Raw genomic sequence first — 21,821 nt, 5'->3', positions numbered from 1 at the left:
AAGATGTTATCTTTCAAAAGAAACGGTTTCAGATATAGACATGAGATAGTTATTTGTAATCACATTCTAGATTTTCTTATCTATAGATTCAATAAAGAATTTCATTCTTATGCACCACAGTTCATAATTCATACCACAGAACAAAGGTGGTTTTTTTAAACAAGCACCTTCCCTAAAAGAAAATTTTCAGCCATTAAAAAAGATTTAGGATCAAAACTTGAATAACTTTCAAGAACCTTGATCTGATACCAATTGTTAGGATTGATGGCTAAAACAAGAGGGGGGGTGAATTGTTTCTAAAACGTTTTCACAAATATATGATTAAGAATGAAACTTTATCAATCAAACACAGATAAACAATTAAGAAGGACAGTTAAACAAAGATTCAGAAAACTGTTTCATTATTTTAATCGGTTAAAAACACGATATAACCGGTTGTTTATGTTACAGAGACAAAAGCAGTTTATAAGGTAGGAATATCAATCGGTTGAAAATACGAAATAACCTGTTCTTTATGACAACATATCAAACAGTTATGAAGAGAAGAGATAGAGAGATTTACACACAAGGTTTATACTGGTTCACCCAATCCCAGAGCTACATCTAGTCCTCAGGCAAACCACTGAGTATTTCACTATGTAATCAATCACAAATTACAACAACACATTACAACAACACACACAACAAAGAGGTGACTTTGAATCCCACAAAACCTACTCACCCCCTTTGCACCACACTGACTTTATGAGAGTGTGTGTTCTTGAGTGGTCAAGATCACCTCTTTGTGGTGTTGTGTGATTGTAATCTATTGTTGGTTACTTAGTGAAATACCCAGTGGTTTTCTGGGGATTGGATGTAGCTCTAGTAAAGAGTGAACCAATATAATTGATTGTGTGATCTTCTCTCTCTCTCTAACTCATTTAAAATCTGGTTGAATTGTGATTTTATTTTTGTTGCCTTAAACAATCGGTTAAAACGCATTTCCAACCGGTTGCTTTTCTGATAACTGATTTAACAATTCTATTTTCTTGGCTGATCTGATTCTTTGATCTGTAAATCAATATCAATCTTCATTCTTAACCAGTATTTGCGAAAAATTTCCCTTAAACAATTCACCCCCCTCTTGTTAAGACCATTAATTCTTACAGGTAAGTCGACCTAGCTCGACGTAAGTGCGACTATCCAAGCTTAGGCGCCTTATGAGGTTAATTTGTTTGACTATTTACTTGATTTAGTACATGGTGAGTCGACCTAGCTCGGCGTATGTGCGACTACCCGAGCATAGGCGCTCTGTGAGATAAATTCGTTTGTTGAGTTAGCTAATTTGGCACATGGTAAGACATCCTAGCTCGGAGTGAGTAGAGTCATCCAAGTATAGGCGCCCTGTGGAGTGGGTTTATTAGATTTAGTTTAGCGTGGGTTTATTAGATTTAGTTTAGCACAAGCTAAGACGACCTAACTCAGAATGAATGGAGCCATTCAAGTTTAGGCACCCTGTGATAAGGAGTTTACTTGATCTGGTATATGGTGAAGATGATCAAGCATGGGATAGGTGTAACTACCAAAATAGGCACCCTATGAAGTAAGACATCATGAAGTGGATGCAATAATCATACCAAGGGCTGCCCAGTAAGGGGGCCGGAGTTATTCGTGAGATTCAAGTTGAAGTGAAGGTTGTCGTAACCTCAAATGCATCACTTACTTAAGGGTAGACCTTCTACCAAGGTAAATAAATTATTACTTTACGCTTAAGTTAGCATAAATTTGTTATACTAGTTGTGTTAGGTATTGAGGCATACATTTGTATAAGTAAGAAGGTCTACAAACGCTAAAAAAAACATCCATAATGTCAAGTAAGTGTGGCAAGCCAATAAATATTACAGTCCATAGCTATTATAAAAGTTAAGTTAGTCCTCTTAGTTGGTCGTCGACCACGATTTTGCCCGAGTCCAGTGCGAAAAGGTCCATGGTAGGATGGACCACTGTTGCCTGTTCCAAGGCAGTTCCAAAGTTGGCCAAGAAGGATCGGGTAGCGTCATCTTTGAGAGACTTAATCATCTTGTTCGAGTCTTCTTCTTTATGAGCCCTTTCTTTCTTTAGGTTCTCTATCTCGCCCAGAAGCTTGTCCTTTTTTTCGGATAGGGCCAATGCCTCTTGGATCTTCTCGGTATAGAGATGCTCAGCTTTTTGGTGCAGACTGTTAAGTCAACTGATCTCCACCTAAAGGTGGTCCATTCCTTGGCGGAGTTCCATGATCTCTTTATTTTTGTGTTCTTCAAACACTTTGTGCCCTTGCGCTTCGTCATCGGCCAGGAAAGTCAAGGAAAATGCTTGGCTGAATAACTTCAAGGAGTCACAACGAAGAGAGTCTTCGTCATGGACTGATAACCTATTTTTGTCTTCGTGGGGGCAGGAAGAAAGTCTTACCATGAGCAAGGACGTCGAAGTCAGCATCCCATAAGATTTTTCTGTGTGAACTTTTAGCCTCACACTCTTGGATGGTAACTACCTCTTGATATGGAACTCAACCATCCGAGTTGGAGTGTTCAGGGAGGGAAGTTGCCTCTCGCCTTTTTCTCTTGAAAACAAGGCCCGAGTTGGTTTGCTCATCCTGATCAGATTGGACAGGAGCAACCTTGGCAGGGGCCTTCCTTTTTGGTGCGAACGAATCGTTGCTCATGCTAGCAGCTTCTTTCATCTTTCTAACGCGCTCAGCCATCTCTGCTTTGCCAATGTTGGACAACATCCTTTTTGCAAAAAAGAAAAGACAACTAAGTGGTTAATGACAGTGATATAGGTACCTTTACAAGGGTAGGAAATGAAGAGTACCAGTATAGACCTTCAAGGCACCGGGGAGATACTTTTTGCTCAGTAGAAAAGAGGTGTCAAAGACAACCTTGAATGATGTGATTCCACTAGCACAATTAGAATGATTCTTGACATTCTTAGGAATCATCTTGAGTTGGTTATGAGATAGACACTTTATCATAGAAATGGATCAAGGTTCTATGAACAAGAACTCACCAAAACTAGTGCCAAAACACAAACTCATATAGAAGTTCCAATTATAGTCAAATTGAACCGAACAAAAAGGCACAAAAGCTAAGCAAACTGAAATAGAATGCTGGAAATTAAATTGTACCGAACTAAAAGCTGGAAAATGAAGAAGAAAGATGAAGAACAGCAAAGAACAACAAAAGAACCGAAGCAACACAATTAAAACTGAAACTGTCGAACCAAAATCAACAAGGAAACAAGCTAAGATAAGGAAATAACAAAAGAAGAAAGGAAGGAGAAGAGAGTGCTCATGAAGATGGATGTATGGTTGGATGATCACGCCACTAGAAGGATGGTTGCTCCTAGATGAGTGTGCTGCCGCCACTTGAGGACACCATGGATCCTTCAAGATAAGACTAGAGAAGAAGGCTCAAAAGCTCTCCAATGATCACTCAAAATTTAAGTATAGTTTCTTTTCTCTAAAATTCAAATCTGCATTTTACAAAGGGAGCACCTCTATTTATAGCCTAAGGTGCTGAAATGCAAGCTACACAAATTCAAATTTCTCCCCTAAACATATTCTAGAACCGGCGCCTATTTACAAGGCATGAGGAAGGTGTGACCTCTTCCTTCACTTTGGCACCTCCTATTCTACTCCTACACCTATCTACTAACGCACCCCCCCTCCTAAAGCTCCTAACTAAAGCCTAAAAGATGCTATAACAAAAGAGGTTTCTAATGTTTCCCTCTAAGCACCTTCAACCAAAGAAATTACAAAAACAGAAAATAAATGTCCCCTAGCTCCTAAAGCTTTGAACATGCTTCTTGTAAGCCTTTGAGGTGGGCTTTGACCTCCATGGGCGTCCTCCATTTGTGCCTCTACCTCTTCTTGATCTTGTTGATTGGCCTCCATGTCCTCTTGAGCTTGATCTCCATCATACTCCTCGAGTTGGAGAGAATTCGACCAGGAATTCTGGAGACCTACAGAAAAAGGAGTTAGATCGCTGACATTAAAAGTATGACTACCTAAGAATGTATCAGGCATATCTAACTCATAAGCATTGTCATTAATCCTCTTGAGGATTTGGAAAGGTCCATCCCCTCGAGGCATTAGTTTGGACTTCCTTTGAGTAGGAAAGCGATCCTTCCTCAAGTGAAGCCAAACCCAATCGCCCTCATCAAACAACAATGCTTTTCTCCTCTTATTGGCAAGTTCAGCATACTTGCCAACCTTCTTCTCAATTCTCTTCTTGATGTCTTTATGCAAAGTTTTCACAAAAGAAGCCTTTTCATCCCCATCTTTGCACAAGACATCTCCAAGAAGGGGAATAGGAAGAAGATCAAGAGGTGTTAGGGGATTAAACCCATAGACCACCTCAAAAGGAGAATGTGAGGTGGTAGAATTTACTACACGATTATATGCAAACTCAACATGGGGTAGTAAATTCTTCCACACTCTAGGATTTCCCGAAATAAAACATCTCAATAGTTGTCCCAAAGTTCTATTCACCACCTCGGTTTGACCATCAGTTTGTGGGTGGCAAGTGGTAGAAAATAAAAGCTTAGTCCCAAGCTTGCCCCACAAGGTCTTCCAAAAGTGACTCAAGAACTTGGGATCTCTATCGGACACTATAGACCTAGGAATCCCATGTAGGCGAACCACTTCTTGGAAGAAGAGGTTTGCAATGTGGCATGCATCATCCACTTTGTGGCAAGGAATAAAGTGAGCCATCTTTGAAAAACGATCCACTACCACAAAAATGGAGTCCTTTCCCTTTGATGTCTTGGGTAAGCCTAAGATGAAATCCATAGATATATCTACCCAAGGCATTGAAGGGATAGGAAGAGGAGTATATAGACCATGGGGATGCATTTTAGACTTAGCTTTGCGGCAAGCTATGCATTTATCACACAAACTATGAACATGTTTATGCATATGAGGCCAAAAGAAATGTTCATGCAACACATCCAAAGTTTTAGCAACCCCAAAATGTCCCATTAAACCCCCCTCATGAGCTTCTCTAACAAGAGATAATCTAATAGAGCATTGAGGAACACAAAGACGTTTTCCTTTAAAAAGAAAGCCATCTTGAATAAAAAAGTCTTTGTGTCCTCCCTTAAGACACTCTTGATAGATGAGAGAAAAATCAAGGTCATCATGATAAAGTTCCTTAATGTGATCAAAACCAAGATATTGAGAGCTTAAAAGATTTAGCAAAGTGTATCTTCTAGAAAGAGCATCCGCCACAATATTTACTTTGCCTTGCTTGTGTTTGATCACATAAGGAAATTGCTCAATGAATTCCACCCACTTAGCATGCCTCTTGTTAAGTTTGTTTTGGCTTTTCAAATATTTAAGAGATTCATGATCACTATGTATCACAAACTCTTTGGGAAAAAGATAGTGTTGCCAAGTAACCAAAGCCCTAACAAGTGCATATAATTCCTTATCATAGGTGGAATAATTTAGATGACTTCCCTTCAATTTCTCACTAAAATAGGCTATGGGGTGACCCTCTTGAAGGAGAACAACCCCAATACCTATGCTTGAAGCATCACACTCAATCTCAAATGTCTTAGTGAAATTAGGAAGGGCCAAGATTGGAGCATTAGTCTATTTTTCTTTCAAAGTGTCAAAAGCATTTTGTTGTGCTTCTCCCAAATGAAAGACCACATCCTTTTTCACTATGTCATTGGGTGGTGCGGCATTGGTACCAAAGTTTGGGACAAATCTTCTATAGAAAGAAGCAAGTCCATGAAAACTTCGGACCTCATTCAAAGATTTCGGTGTAGGCCAATTTTGAATGGCCATCACCTTTGTTTTGTCCACATGGACCCCTTTGCAACTCACAACAAACCCTAGGAATTCTATATGATCAAGAGCAAACATACATTTAGCAAGGTTAGCATACAAATGTTCCTTCCTAAGGGTTTCTAAAACTTGCCTAACATGCAACCTATGGTCATTCAAAGATAAGCTATAAATGAGAATGTCATCAAAGTAAACAACAACAAACTTACCAATGAAAGGTCTAAGAACATGATGCATGAGGCGCATGAAAGTACTTGGTGCATTAGTTAGGCCAAAAGGCATAACTAACCACTCATATAAACCAAAGTTGGTCTTAAAAGCCGTCTTCCATTCATCACCCGGTTTGATACGGATTTGATTGTAGCCGCTTTTAAGATCAATCTTTGAAAAGATTTTTGAACCTTGTAATTCATCCAACAAATCATCTAGTCTAGGTATGGGATGCCTATACTTAATTGTTATGTTATTGATGGCCCTACAATCCGAACACATTCGCCATGTGCCATCCTTTTTTGGCACTAAGATGATAGGCATAGCACAAGGACTCATGCTATCTTGCACCCACCCTTTCTCAATCAAAGCCTCAACTTGTTGGCGAATTTCCTTGGTTTCACTTGGATTGGTCCTATACGCTGGACGGTTTGGTAAAGAAGAGCCTGGTATCAAATCAATTTGGTGCTCAATCCCTGTCAAAGGTGGAAGTCCATTTGGAGGATCTTGAAACACATCTTGGAACTCTTCTACCAAATTTTCCAAGCAATGAGGACTATGAACAAGTGATTCTACTCTAAGAGTTCTAGGGATGGCTAAGAAAAGAGGATGATGAGCCACTATTTCCCTTTCAATTTCACGCCTAGACACAAGGAGTGTAGGCTTAGAACTCTTATCTTTTTTATCTTTTTCACTCTCCCTCTTTTTCTTCATGATAACTTGGTCCTCATGGACTTCTCTTGGAGAGAGAGATTTTAAAGTAACCTTGTGACCATGGAATTCAAAAGATAGTTTGTTGGTAAAACCATCATGTAAAACTTTTCTATCAAATTGCCAAGGCCTTCCCAAAAGAACATGAGTGGCTTCCATGGGCACAACATCACATAATACCTCATCTTTGTATTTTCCAATGGAGAAATGGATGAGGACTTGTTTATTGAAAATTATTTCTCCTACTTCACTAAGCCATTGTAATTTGTAGGGCTTTGTATGAGAGATAGTAGGCAATCCAAGCTTATCTACTACTCTTGTACTAGCCACATTTGCACAACTACCCCCATCCACTATCAAGGAACAAATGTTGTTTTGAATAAGACATCTTGTATGGAAAATATTTTCCCTTTGACTTTCATCAAAAGGTTGTGAAACTTGTCCAAGAAGTCTTCTCACAACTAACAAGTCCCCTTCAAGTGGACATTCGCTCTCTTCCTCACTAGATGCATGAGAATGCAATGAATGCTTAGGAGAATCCGAATCATGCTCACTAACTACAATGCCCTCATGCATGTACATACTTCGTTTGGAAGGACAATTTGTAGCTATATGACCATAACCCATACATTTAAAGCATTTAGTATTGGATGTTCTAGTGGGAGACTTAGGTCTAGAAGTAGATGGCTTAGTTTCCTTGGGTTTGAAAGAAGAATCTTTGGAAGGATGTTTAGAAAAAGAATTTTTGTTTCTCCAAGACTTGGAGTAGTATCCATCATTGGAAGCATTTTTGAAAGAGTTTTTCTTAGCAAGTTGGGCTTCCACCTTCATTGCAAGATGAACTAAAGAGCCCAATGATGAATACTCTTGTAACTCAACAATGTCTTGAATATCCTTCCTAAGACCACTCACAAACCTAGCAATCATAGCTTCCTCACTTTCTTCTAATTCAATTTTAAGTACAAGCGTCTCAAGCTCCTTATAATATTCATCCACATTTAGCGTGCTTTGTTGAAACCGTTGGAGTCTCAACATGAGGTCTTTCCTAAAATGTGGGGGCACAAACCTAGCGCGCATATGATCCTTTAAAGAGTTCCAAGAGTCTACGGGAGGACCCTTGTGATAGATAATGTCCTTTACAATTCCATGCCACCATTTCATGGCATAGTCACTAAACTCTAGGGTGGCTAGCTTAAGCTTATGCTCATCTTGGATCTCATGGATCTCAAATATTTGTTCACACTTAGCCTCCCAATCTAAATATACATTAGGATCACTAGAGCCATTAAAACAAGGAAGCTTGACCGAAGGAAGCCTAGACTTTGCATCATGATAGAAGCCATTGCCGTAGTGAGTTCTTTCCCCTTGGTGATGATGTCTTTGTCCATGGACTTGGGGTGGAGTTCTCCTTCTCCTATGCTCATCTTCACGGCCAAAATCATTGGAAGAAGCTCTTGTTGAAGGTCTATGATGCTCATCATGGATTGAAGGAGATGGTCTAGCTTGTTGCACCTCCATCTTTTGCAATTTCTCCTCCAAGCGTCTAATGGTTCTTTGAGCTTCATGTAATTCACCAAGGATTGAAGCTTTGGAAGGAGAATTCTGCTTGTATGATGCATCACTTGAAAATCCAGCCATTTTGGAATTAAAAAAAAAAACAGCAAACACACAAAAACTGCAAACAAGTTAAGAAACAAAAATTAGCAAAAACAGTGAGTGTGGCCAGCAAGAATGCCGAAGTGAAATGAGGCAGAAAAAGAAGTCACTCTCAAAGAAATAATGTCCTTGCAACAATCTGATCTTGAGGCCTTGGAATCCTCAAATGAAAGATGTCAAAGTAAGCACACCAATCTCAAAGGCAACCACCACAAAACCAATGAAACAATAAAGACAAACAAGAAAAGGTATAAGCAAAGAAAGGTAATTGCAAAAGGAAAACAATATGTAAGACAAACTCAAAGAGTAAGGAATGAAAGACAATCAAGAAAATAAAGAACTCAATGAGAAAGTAGGCACACAAAAGAATACTTAAGGAAAAGCACTAGAGTAGATGAAGAAAACAAAAATTTAGCTACTGGAAAAAAAAAATTTAATGCAACTGTGCTTGATATTCACTGATTTAACTGGAATGATTTAGAGCGAACTGGATTATGAAATTTAAACCATAGAAACTTCAAGATGTTAACTCAATAATGGCACTGGAATCAATTAAAAACAGTAAGCCAATTAATTGAGATAAATTTTTTAAAATCGCTGCCAGATTACCGTATTCTTTTAGGCAGAATTGTACACTTTTTTTATTTTATTTATCATTTTTTGTGTACTTTGAATTTTTGAGTAATTCTTTTTTCTACTTTTTTTTAACACTTTGAATATCACAAATCCAGAATTTCAGAATTTTCCAGTGAGTAAATCAATTGCAATAAGGAAAAACAGTAAGCACTTTTTTTCAGAAACAGATGAATCCTAATAGGATTAAAAAACAGAATTATGAACTAGCAAAGACATAATGGAAAATGATGTATTGGAACTTGTATAGGTCTAGAATACAAGTATGAACTCAATTCTAAAAAAAGAAAATGCACAAAGGATCAATATCAATTCAGAAAAAAAAATTATATGACACTAAAGCAAGAAACAATCAAAAGCAATAAAAGTACTACTAGAAGTAATGACAATTATGGAATAACATGACTAAGACAAAACTTGACATGATTCAAAAAGGAAAATACTCAAACATATGATAGGCAAAAGAATTAAAACAGCAAGCAAACTCAAAAAAAAAAAAAAGCCTAAAACAGAAACTTAAATTGCAAGAAAATAAAAGAGCTCTTGAAATAAAGTGCTACACAACTCAACAATTAAACAAGAACACACCTAAACTCATGATACCACATGATGTGATTCCACTAGCACAATTAGAATGATTCTTGACATTCTTAGGAATCATCTTGAGTTGGTTATGAGATAGACACTTTATCATAGAAATGGATCAAGGTTCTATGAACAAGAACTCACCAAAACTTGTGCCAAAACACAAACTCATATAGAAGTTCCAATTATAGTCAAATTGAACCGAACAAAAAGGCACAAAAGCTAAGCAAACTGAAATAGAATGCTGGAAATTAAATTGTACCGAACTAAAAGCTGGAAAATGAAGAAGAAAGATGAAGAACAGCAAAGAACAACAAAAGAACCGAAGCAACACAATTAAAACTGAAACTGCCGAACCAAAATCAACAAGGAAACAAGCTAAGATAAGGAAATAACAAAAGAAGAAAGGAAGGAGAAGAGAGTGCTCATGAAGATGGATGTATGGTTGGATGATCACGCCACTAGAAGGATGGTTGCTCCTAGATGAGTGTGCTGCCGCCACTTGAGGACACCATGGATCCTTCAAGATAAGACTAGAGAAGAAGGCTCAAAAGCTCTCCAATGATCACTCAAAATTTGAGTATAGTTTCTTTTCTCTAAAATTCAAATCTGCATTTTACAAAGGGAGCACCTCTATTTATAGCCTAAGGTGCTGAAATGCAAGCTACACAAATTCAAATTTCTCCCCTAAACATATTCTAGAACCGGCGCCTATTTACAAGGCATGAGGAAGGTGTGACCTCTTCCTTCACTTTGGCACCTCCTATTCTACTCCTACACCTATCTACTAACGCACCCCCCCCCTCCTAAAGCTCCTAACTAAAGCCTAAAAGATGCTATAACAAAAGAGGTTTCTAATGTTTCCCTCTAAGCACCTTCAACTAAAGAAATTACAAAAAGAGAAAATAAATGTCCCCTAGCTCCTAAAGCTTTGAACATGCTTCTTGTAAGCCTTTGAGGTGGGCTTTGACCTCCATGGGCGTCCTCCATTTGTGCCTCTACCTCTTCTTGATCTTGTTGATTGGCCTCCATGTCCTCTTGAGCTTGATCTCCATCATTGAAGCTTGTCAAAAATTCACATATACCCTAGTCTTTCGGAGATAAATCTTCCAAGCATCAAGCACCTTTGAATTTGGGTTTAGGGGTCCAATATAGGGGAAATCCGTCCAGTAGGGTCCGATCTCCTATTAAAGCTTGAACTTTAACAAATTTACCTTTGAAATTTTTGTATGACGACTGGAAGAGGGTAAGCAAACCTCTTCCGAGGGCACCATTTAAGGACACCCATAGTTTACTACTCGTATGTTTAGCCTCGAAGAAATAAAGAAAAACTTTCATAGTTGGCAAGATGCCAAGCTGTGAACACAAAATAATAAAAGCTCAGATGAATGCCCAGCTATTTGGATGTAGTTGGGAAGGAGCTACATTGAGCTCGGTCAGTAGCTCCTTTTAAAAAATGGATAGGGAAAGACGAAGGAGAACCTTCTTGAAAAAGGTGGCGTAAATGTAGCGAAATGGACCATTAGGGTCCGATGACTCATCACAAAAAATAGGTTCTCCCTCTCTACACTCCACAGTTTTAACACACCCCTCGTATTTTTTACTCATGGTACACCCGTTTTCTCTCAATTCCTTGAGACGTAAATGGGTTGTGTAATAAGAAACCTTTTTTAAAATCTCTTTTTTGGCCCAGGGATACATTGAACCATAATCCATTGCAGATATAGCTAAAACACAAGCATAAACACAAACAAAATACAAGCACAGTTCAGGCCAGGCAGAGAAAGCGAATCAAAGTAAGATTACAGTTTAGGCAATGCAATCGATAAGATGAACAGATTAGTGGAGGAAGATACCTAGTGCGATGGAGGTGTGTGATAGCTCGACGGTGAGAAGAAGTGCGAAGAAAGCTTTCTGAGTAAGAAAAGTTTTGAGAATAAGAAAGGTTGTGTAATGGGTGAAGGAAGAAGAAATGGGTTTTTAATTATTTGAAAGAAGGAGATGAAGCAGCAGTGCTTCCTCGTCGTTGATACACATGCCACATGGACGCTTCAAATTTAGTGTAGTCGGATGTCTCATCAGGAAATGCTTCGGTAATCGCGCCTCACCTACCCCCTGTGAAAGCGTCACGTCAGTTGCTAACACTGGAAAGACTCTTCGCCTAGCCAAGCTTGACTCGAGCTTGGGGGGCTTGTGTATTGGCCAGAAGTGCTCGACTCCAAGCGTTTAGGTCAGCTCGGTCATTGGGCAAGTATGGTCCCAAAGAGTGGGTCGTGAGCTTGGCCCAGATGCTGGTAGACAACTCAAAAAGGATAATTAAAATAGAAAGAATATTCTGATTGTTTATAATACATACGCTAAGTAAATACCAATAAAATTTGTTGGGAATAAAGTAGTTAGCACCCAAGAATAAAGGTACACGAGGACAAAATGTTTTATTGTTGCTAAGCACCCGAGAATAAAGGTGCACGTAAGCAGTATGTTTTTCTGTTATGATTATATGCTTTCTAATGAAATTATATTTTCATTAGTGAAAAATGTTGAAGGGATATCTATAAAAGGAGCTTGAGACCCCAAGTAAAGGTAGTTGTTTCTGAATAGTTATGACTGAAATTGATTTGATATCTTGAATGCTCTCACTAACTTGATAATGTGATCAACAGGTATAGCCCTCTTTGTCCCAACGAAGCAGCATCACGGAGCAACAATTGGAGACAAAGTAGAATAGGAGCTTGCCCATTCAGTCCATTGGAGGTCAACCAGCGTGAACAGTATCTAAAATTAGCGACCATGATTTTAGTCACTTACTGCTATTAGATTCTAAATTAGTCTCTAATTAAAATATGGACTAATTTTATCATTTTAGAGACCAAAAATTTAGTTTCTAAAACCAATTTTTCTTATAGTAAAACGCCTTTTAAAGACAAAACAAAACTTCAGATTATAATCCGAACAATAACTTGAATATAATAATTGACCTTAATAATAATAATAATGTTATCTCACTATACTTATACTTAATATCGAAATACGAAACACTTACAAACATAAAACACTTACAAACAAAGAACACATGCTTATCTTTTCAACACAATTGTAATACATAAGCGAAAGCACGAGGTCTTTGTACCTGAACATGGGCTCTGAAAATGATATTATTAAAGTTCTCGTGTTGCAACATGGAAGCATTCTCCTTAGGAGAATGTTTTGTTTCATGACTCAAATTAAATTATAGAGTAATTACATACAAGTTCTCAAGGTCCTAGCTAGTGAGCATGAAGAAAGAAAGCTTGATTCTTGCTGCATTTTTATGAACACACAACATGACTTCTTTTTTTGGGTTCAAGTCCCCATTACTACGGTAATTATAGCATATTGATTTTTATAATATTAATTAAGCTTTCCAAAATCTTTTCTCATGTTATTTTTATAATTTAAATCTTGATAATCAACTAGTAGCAAAGTATACATGATCAATTTAGCTATTTTTTTTTATGAATAATGAACAAATAGATGTTCAAGCTTATGAATTAACCCTACAAACCTATAAATGTAATTTGAAATTAATCTTCATTGGGGTGAATCTGATTTCTCTAAAACTCTTGTCTTCCGCAAACATATTTGTAATACTACTAGCTACAAGTAGGACGAATATTAATTAACAATTACTACATTAGTAGACAGCTAGATCACCATTTTGATCATCCCCTAGTGATGAGAACTAGCATTATTTCTTTCTATTTTCGATATAAACATACCCAAAGTCTCTTGCATTTGCTATAAAAGAAGTATATTTTTAAAGTAAAACATCACAATAAACCAAGGGCTTTTTTCTATATTTTTTATTTGTTTTGTGCTACTATAGGCTAAGGTTTTTAATTAAAATATTGTGGTTTTAGGACCCACTCTAACTGCATTTTTCGAAATTGCCGCACCACAACGGCACAACACCTAATGGACCTACTTTAATATTAATAGAATTGCAATTAATGCATTAAATCATGGATCGGATCTTTCAACAGAAACCCAAGCTTAAGGTCCCATCAACAACTAATTCACTAGTCATTTGCCAAATTCCTATGCTCATAAAATTTTCTATCATTATATCAAAAACTTCCTCCTATGTAGTATTTCTCTTCATCCCACAAACACAAAAATCACTATCAACTGAACCACAACTAAAGGTTATTGGATTTAAACTTTATATATATATATATATATATATATATATATATATATATTGACTCACACGTATATAGGTATAATATCTCCCAAATTCCAAATATATAATATAAAAAACTAGTTCTTAATTTTTATTACAAAAATTATTAAATAACAAATAGATTTAAAAACTATAAATAATTAATCAGTATATTACTAAATATTATTTTAGAGATTAAAATATTATTGACATTTAAAGTAGTTTTATTATTAATAAAAAATTTTAATGTAGTTTCTGAATTTGTATCTAAATTAGTAATCAAATATTTTAATTATTAATTACTTTAGATTTTAAATTAGTTAATATTTAAAACTATACCATGTATAAATTTTTATTAATAATATAAATTATTTTATATATTAATATTTTTTTAGTTTATAAAATGATATTTAATTTAATCAATAATAATTAATTATTTTAGCTTTTAAAATTAATTTTTATTTAATGATTTTATTTTTAACCAAGTGCAAAAGTAAGTTTTGAAAATATAATATAGAAACAATTGGTACTTCTTTGTTTAATCGATTAAGCTTTTGAAATTTACAACAATCAATAAGATGAGTATGTCTACTATAAATAGAAACCTCACTTAAGGCTTACAAATAAGTAGTAAGAGTTTAGAAACTTTAGCAAAATGACAGACCTATATCAATTTCAGTCATGTCACAAAATATATATATAACATTGCAACACGAACACACTATATAATTTATTTTTTTGTCGGCAACACACTATATAATTTGATTACACATTTGCTAATTAGTTATAACTTGTTTAAAGATTGATGTGGAGAAAGTGTTTCATATGACTCATGACTCAATTAAAGACATGGAGTTGATTGAAATCAAAATTGTTAAAATTTGTTTTTTCTTTTTCGATTGGATCATGAACCCACATGTATGTTTGAAAATTTGTTATAAATATGCAAACAGCGTCCACATGCTTGGCTTAGTCATGTATATTCTCTGGACGCTTCTCTACAAATTTATGTTATGTTGTTGCTCTTGGTATGTGCTTATGGGTTGAAAAGGCATATGAGATTTTGTATGTAGGAACTTTGCTGGAATTGGCATGAAATTTATGTAGTTTCATTTGGGTCTGATGTTGATTTCTTTATTCCGTTTTTATATGTGTTGTAATCACTGGTCTGTGCTAAAAGAAGATGAAAGGTATTTGTTTGGCTATTATGCAGGAATATAGGAACTGTTATCTTGTAGCTAAGGAATCCTTGTTGTAAGCAAACCAAGGATTCCGTTTGGTGGTATCGGTATATATGCAGCTGAAACAGTCTTGGGAAGGAACATATTGGCAACTTGAAGGGTTGGCATATAAGTATTCCCTTGTCGGCGACTGAAGGTTCTTTAAGGGTTTGAGTTTTTTGTTTGTGGAGTTCTGCACGGCTGAAATGGAAGCTAGGTTGCTATGCATAAACTGGGGAGAATGAGGAGATAGCTCTGCAGATTTCAGAAAATCGGACTGGGTTGATGGTTCTGCATAATTTAGTGTGGATGTTGATGGTTCAGGGTTATGAAACAAATTGGTTCTGGGACATTCAGGGAGAAATATGAGGCATGATTTTTTGCTAGCATCCTTGAGCCAAGGACAGTAATATTTGATGCAGATTGTGGATACCAGCAGCACCTGTGATCCATGTTTAGCTGGGATAATATTTTGTTTAATATCTGTATGTTTTGATGAGAATTAGTACTAACGTAGAGTTTGTTTAGCAATTTTGGTTACCAAGAATGTAGGTAATCTTACCTCTCTTTTGTATATAGAGTTTTGATAATGTGCTCATTAATTTTGTTTTCTGATAAAAAAAAAACTTGCTTAAGGATTTAGCTAGCCTAATGTCTCATATCCCCACCATTAAAGCTACATGTTATCATAGCAATATTTCAATTTCGAAGATATAAAAAAGTAAATGTGAGTGGACAAACCATATAATTGATAAATAATCATACACATTTAGAATGCATATTTAATTTTTCATGGCTAGAACCATTTATATAGGATTCAGATGTATAGGTTTTCTAGGCAATACACTTTAGGCCTAATCTAGTTTTTGTGCACCTACATAGGTAGGAACCTGAGTGGACATATTTCCTCATTCCAGGGATATTGGTAACAACAGTCTTTGTAACGTATATATAGTTATGTGATTTTTTCTTCCATCGGGTTAAAAAAAGTACCCAGAAATATGCCTAATATAGATATTAGGAGCACGACAGTATTTAGCATAAATCGATCTATATAATTGAAAGAAATAGTCTTAATGATTTAGTTAAGTAAATGAAAAAACAGGGAGGGATCAAGTCAAAGATATTGATTAATTAAACGGAAGAGGACCAAGAAGGTATCCAATGTTTTTTAAGGTTTACTTGACTTATTGTGGGACATCATCTTACATATTTGTGGTGATACCATGCTTCATGGATTGTGAAATAGTTTAGTCTCTATATATATATCTCTCATTTCCTTTTAGTATCAATGTTCATCTCACTGCTAATTAACCAACTTATTTGAGGTCTGTCTCTTAATTTACTCAAATATACCATTGCTGACCAAAAAATAAAATAAAATAAAATATTCAATATACGTCTTATTATATTGCATAAATACGGAAAAAAATATATATTATGTATGCATTTGTAGATGCAGGTATGATCGCGTGAAAGATTCTATCTGTGCTTACACATATTTAAACACCAGCAAAATCTGCCAAAGTTCCAAGAGAATCAAAGGATACCAGTACCATGCAATATCAAACACCCTACTTGAGAGAAAATTCAAGATTATTTTCATGACTATATATATATATATATGCTTGATAGTGTATATATATAAGTGAATACAATACAGGGATTTACCCCAATGTTAAACTCTTCGTCAACTTCATTCTAAATTCTCATTCGAAATAACAAAATACACTTCTTGACTTATAAAGACCATGGAAGGGTTAATGTTGCAGGGATATGTCTAGATAGTGGATTGTGTTCCAAGACTGCAGCTGAAGTTATATCCAAGACCTAGCCACAGATTCAGGATTTTGAAACAACTTTGGGATCTGAAATCAATTGAAAGTGAAACCCAAAATTAAATTCATGCAATATATATATAGATCAGTTACACAAATCCCTTTAGGGATACAACAAATATATATATATATATATATATATATATATATATATATTTCCCTTAAGATAAACAAAATGTAAAAATGCAAGAAGATAGAGAATGTCCATGGTGATTGTCAAATGAGTTTGCAGTGTTAGCAGGTAGTGAAAAGACGATGCGATTTATGTACGAATAATGTCACATACATATAACAGCACGAAAGAAAAGGACATTCGTATGATGGGAAATGAGAAAAGAAGAAACAAAATTCGTTAGAATAAGACAAAACTTTATGAAGGCAAGAGATTTTGGGTTCTAGCTAGTACGCCAATGAAATTTCTAAACCACGAGCAGACAAGACTCTAGAAACAGCATCTAATTTTTCCCACAACCATGGATCTTGAACCTTTTCCCCCAAGATATTTTTATAATCAAGATAATCTGTTCATAAATCTAATTTTAAATTCTCAAATTTCGTATATTGCAGTGCTTACATCGTTTGTGGAAGCCACAACAAGAGAGTACCAACAAGGAAGGAAGTAAGATCGTGCGGAAAAGCAATCTTGTATGCAAGTAAAAACATATTATATCATAATTTATATCACAAAAGACATAATTACGAAATGCAGAAACTATGATAGCATTGTCTTGTTGCATGTGAGAGCCACAAAGAGACAATGGATGATGAGAGTGCATTTACCCATTCTTCTACTGTATGCTCATTCAGTGCAGATGTTCAGAAGAAACAAGAAAGTAAGGTAAAGTACGTATTTACTATTAGTACACAATTTATAACATGTAACTACATATAAGATACATACAATTTAGGGTTTTGAACTCCGTGAATTAGGGTTTAATGTAGAATGAAATGCAGATGAACTTATTATGCTCTTAATAAAACTGTGTGCTGATGGGATATATATGATTGATGAATTTTCTTTTTCGCAGTGCTGAAAATTGAACCAGCAAACATTAACTACAGAGTGTATTATCCAAAAACTATAGCACCCAATTGTTGAATTGTGTCTTTTCTATGCATATAACAATGCGAATGCTTCAAGTACCATCCTTAATTCCCCATGTGAAACACAGCAGCAAGCAAATCTAGAAATTAAACAGTAGTGAGCAAGAAAATTTACCACATGTTCCTCATGAAGGGTAATTTATATATATAAAACTTATATTACTGCAAAGGAAAGTTTGAGGAGGTGTCTCCGTTGGGCTTGATAATATTCCTCTTCTTCTTTTTCTTCTTATAAGGGATTCCTCTAGCTTTAGCTTGAGAATCCCTGACCTCTCTAAGATAGACTCTTATGGCACCACTTGCAAAGGGATTGGTCTCAGGAAGGCCTCCATTTTCTTCATATGCAGCTCTCAACCTTCCAATGAGTGCATCAAGGCTTCCCCAAGCTTGTCTAAGAGGGCAAGTGCAGGGTCCAGGTGGCTCACTTTGCCCAAAAAACAAGCACCCTTGTAAGTGCACTTTGGTTTTCCCAAACTGATCCAAGTAACGAAGGAACTCAAGCACATGGCTGGAACTACACTGAGAAAGTGCCACAGGAGGCCTCTGATTCCTCAAGTACTGTCCAAAAGTGTTCCAATCCCTTCTCTTCTGAGACTCATAGCGACTCAGTGGTAACTGCTGCTGTTGCTGATTCTGATCATCACCCCCTCCAGAGGGTCTTGATGACCCTTCTGCTACCTCCTTTCCCTTGCTGGACATGCCTGCTACTGACAAATCATTTAGTATTTCTTTTTGTGAAGTGTGAAAGGGAAATTTTGGTGGGGAAGAAAAGAAGACAAACAGAAACACACACACAATACAATAGCAGTGGAAGAAATTTTTATAAAACATCATTAGATATATAAAAAATTTGGAGATCACATCAAAGGGGTAGTGAGGGGACATGGCATGGGACCAATGAAAGTGCTTTAGCCCTTCTTTTTCTTCCTTGCCTACATTATTTCTTGCTTTAATGGTACTATTAGTATTAATCATGCTTTATTTTTTCCCTTATTTTTTTATTATTGTGCTTCCATCATCAAAGCAATTATTATTGGGTAATTAGCACTACGGTTAATAACTTGGTGACCATTTAGTCACACTCTAGGTCATCTACATTCAAGGCATTGTTTGCCACGCATTGGCAATTTTTGGAGATTAAAAGTTAAACTCAATGGCTTCCGTAACCTATTCTATAACACATTTTGACATGGTAGGGAGTATGGTATCACATCTCTTTCACTCCCCACAACTTTTTCAATCACGTCGCCTCGTGCATTTTGCTAATATAAGCAAATTAATGGTGTTCATTCAAGAGTTTGAACTCAAACACATCAACCATTCTTTTAGGATATATATTATTTACAGAATCTAATTTTAGTTAGACTTGTAGATAGGGTATTTCACCCTAATAACTCTTTCAATAATAAATTTCAAATAGTCAATTAAAATTATAATTTTTTAGCATAAATTATAAAAAGAATTATAGTTTCGTATGTGGTACTTTCTTTGTAAGACTGAAACTTGCATGTTCTCTGAGTGCTTGCTTAGGGGAAGAAAAAAAAAGAAACAAAATAATGATTTTAAGTGGAAGAATGGTGTTAACTTGAACAATTGTTTATAGTATTCGTCAACCACGCGCTGTCACATAAACGTACGCGCATACAGAGAAGAAGTTCTAGTATATTTTCACTTTCTTTTAATTAGAAAATCGAAGTGTACCTAATTTTGGATTTATCAAAATAGTTTCAAATATTCATGTTAGTATAATATCTCCTTAAAAAATAAGAGTATTTTTTTCAAGATTTAAAAGTGTTTCAGTAAATTACAACTTTGAAATTTGGAAATATTTTCAAAAATGTGTTTTACTAAAGTAGTTCTCAATAGAAAGCGTATTAGTTAATGAGAACGTGACAAGATTTTAACTATAAAATTATTATATATTAATAGTAAAATGAAATTATTTTACTTAAATATAACATTCACATTTTATTCAGATATATATATTGTAAAGAATAAGTTTTTTAATAATCACCTCTCTTAGCACAAACACAGACAGATAAAATAAAAAGATAGGCAGATCCTCTTAGGTTAAAATCTAACCAATCCATCTTTGGAATTAATTATATTTTTTTAGTAAAAACAAATTCAATATTTTAACAACTACGTATGATGTAATCATGTGATCATTCACAGGTGAGATCTCTCAACAAACACTTACATGGAGATATTTTTTATATGAGAGTGAAAAAAATAAGTATTAATTAGTGAAGTTAATCATAAATTATATTGTTCAGATTAAATTAAACACAGAATGTACCTTTTTAAATAATGATGTGACTTTAAGTAATATTTAAATTTAGTCATTATAGGTAGTCAAGATTTGTTCCTCTAACTTTCACATTAAATAATCTCTCACTTGTAATCCCAAAAACACAAATATATTGAAATTTATCTATGGAATCATTTATATATTGATTATTCTCATTAAATAGACTAGATTTTCAAAATATTCCTATATAATTTATTGATTATAGTTGTTATTTCATCAATCAACTTCAATTTAACATATATACAGTTAAAAACATAAATAGATGTATAGGCCAAATATTATATTGTAAGTATTTGTTTTATTTAAGAATTGATAGTGAGCATCATTAGATGAAATTATCTTTAATGATCATACTTATTAAATGTGTATTTCTTAATAATTATTTTTGTGAAGTAAAAATAGATAAATAGTGACTAGAGACTTCTTTTTAATATTTATGACATATAATGTTATTTCTAATTATTTAGTTATTTTTTGAAAAAAATATTTTTAATTATAGTTTGATTATTGACTATTTATTAATTCGTAAAATGACAAAACCATTTTTTAAGTACTTATACAATAATTTATCAATCATACCATTATGAAAAAATACTAAATTTCTTTGATTTCACCGTATCCATAGAACAAACTCAAGTATTTTCTTATTAAGTTATCATTTTCTTTTAATTGTGGAATACAAAATTGATTAAAAATGTGTCTTTGCTTGGCAATGTAAGATATTGTTGGTGCTCACCCATCTATTACACTTATATCATACATAATAATATGCTATTTTACACATAAAAAAAAAATTAGTTGTTTTTCTGTGCTCTCCATGCATAGGGCATCTATTATCTTCTTGAATTTTAGGTAGATTATTTTTAGTGACAACCCTCTTGATAAGAATAAGCCAATCAAAGTGTTTCGAACTTGGAGGGGTATTAGTTTTCATGAGAGGAGGTGAATAAATCATTCATCTCCTCTATGTGTGTAGTTTGGTTCAGTTGCATGCGGTGTAGCGACTTTTGTAGGAGTAACTCCTAGTTTTAGATACAAATTTTATGTTTTTGCTTGAGTCATAAATAGCTTGATCCTGAGTTTTTTTTTCTGTTGGTTTGTATCTAAGTAGCTGAGTTTTGTAGAAGGGTTGGAACACCCCTAAAGTTTCCAATTTTATTTATTAATTCATTGCTGATAAAAAAAATCTCCTCTATAATCTTATTATCTAATAACTTATACGTTTTTACTGTAAATTTAGAAGTTTTACTAACTTTTCATACTAATTATCTTCCTTGTCCATGTCTAGGGAGCTCCCCTTAGGTTCCTCCATCATTTTATAGGTATCAGGTTTTTTTCATTCAAATTATTCTCTCTTCCATATAATTTTGTCATTTCCATTGATCATTATTTCAGTAGTCAACTTCACTAAACATTTATGAGTTATTGATTGAATTCTCATACATTATAAGGAATAATTTCATAAGTGGTGTCTCACAAAGCCATTTGTCTCCCCGAAAACTTATCTTTTTCTCATTTCTTACTACTCAAGCTATGTTATCAT

General features: G+C 34.9%; 1 protein-coding gene across 1 annotated transcript; it reads right to left on the bottom strand.

The window, feature by feature from the left end:
- Positions 1 to 16,603: 16,603 nt before the first annotated feature.
- LOC137835134 (protein LIGHT-DEPENDENT SHORT HYPOCOTYLS 10-like) lies at positions 16,604 to 18,877 on the bottom strand. Its single transcript, XM_068643491.1, has 2 exons — positions 18,083 to 18,877; positions 16,604 to 16,893 (listed from the first exon to the last, which is right to left on the bottom strand). Exon 1 carries the CDS (start codon positions 18,850 to 18,852, stop codon positions 18,127 to 18,129), a length of 726 nt encoding a protein of 241 aa, XP_068499592.1. The 5' UTR covers positions 18,853 to 18,877; the 3' UTR covers positions 16,604 to 16,893; positions 18,083 to 18,126.
- Positions 18,878 to 21,821: the final 2,944 nt, after the last annotated feature.

The sequence above is a fragment of the Phaseolus vulgaris genome, chromosome 5 (assembly GCF_000499845.2).
Source record: "Phaseolus vulgaris cultivar G19833 chromosome 5, P. vulgaris v2.0, whole genome shotgun sequence".
NCBI lineage: Eukaryota > Viridiplantae > Streptophyta > Magnoliopsida > Fabales > Fabaceae > Phaseolus > Phaseolus vulgaris.
Note: the sequence above shows the minus strand (reverse complement) of the source record. Positions and strands in the feature narration are given on the sequence as shown.

What these genes read in the sequence shown, in the direction of transcription:
- LOC137835134 (XM_068643491.1), bottom strand. Translation starts at nt 18,852, where the DNA reads ATGTCCCCTCACTACCCCTTTGATGTGATCTCCAAATTTTTTATATAT.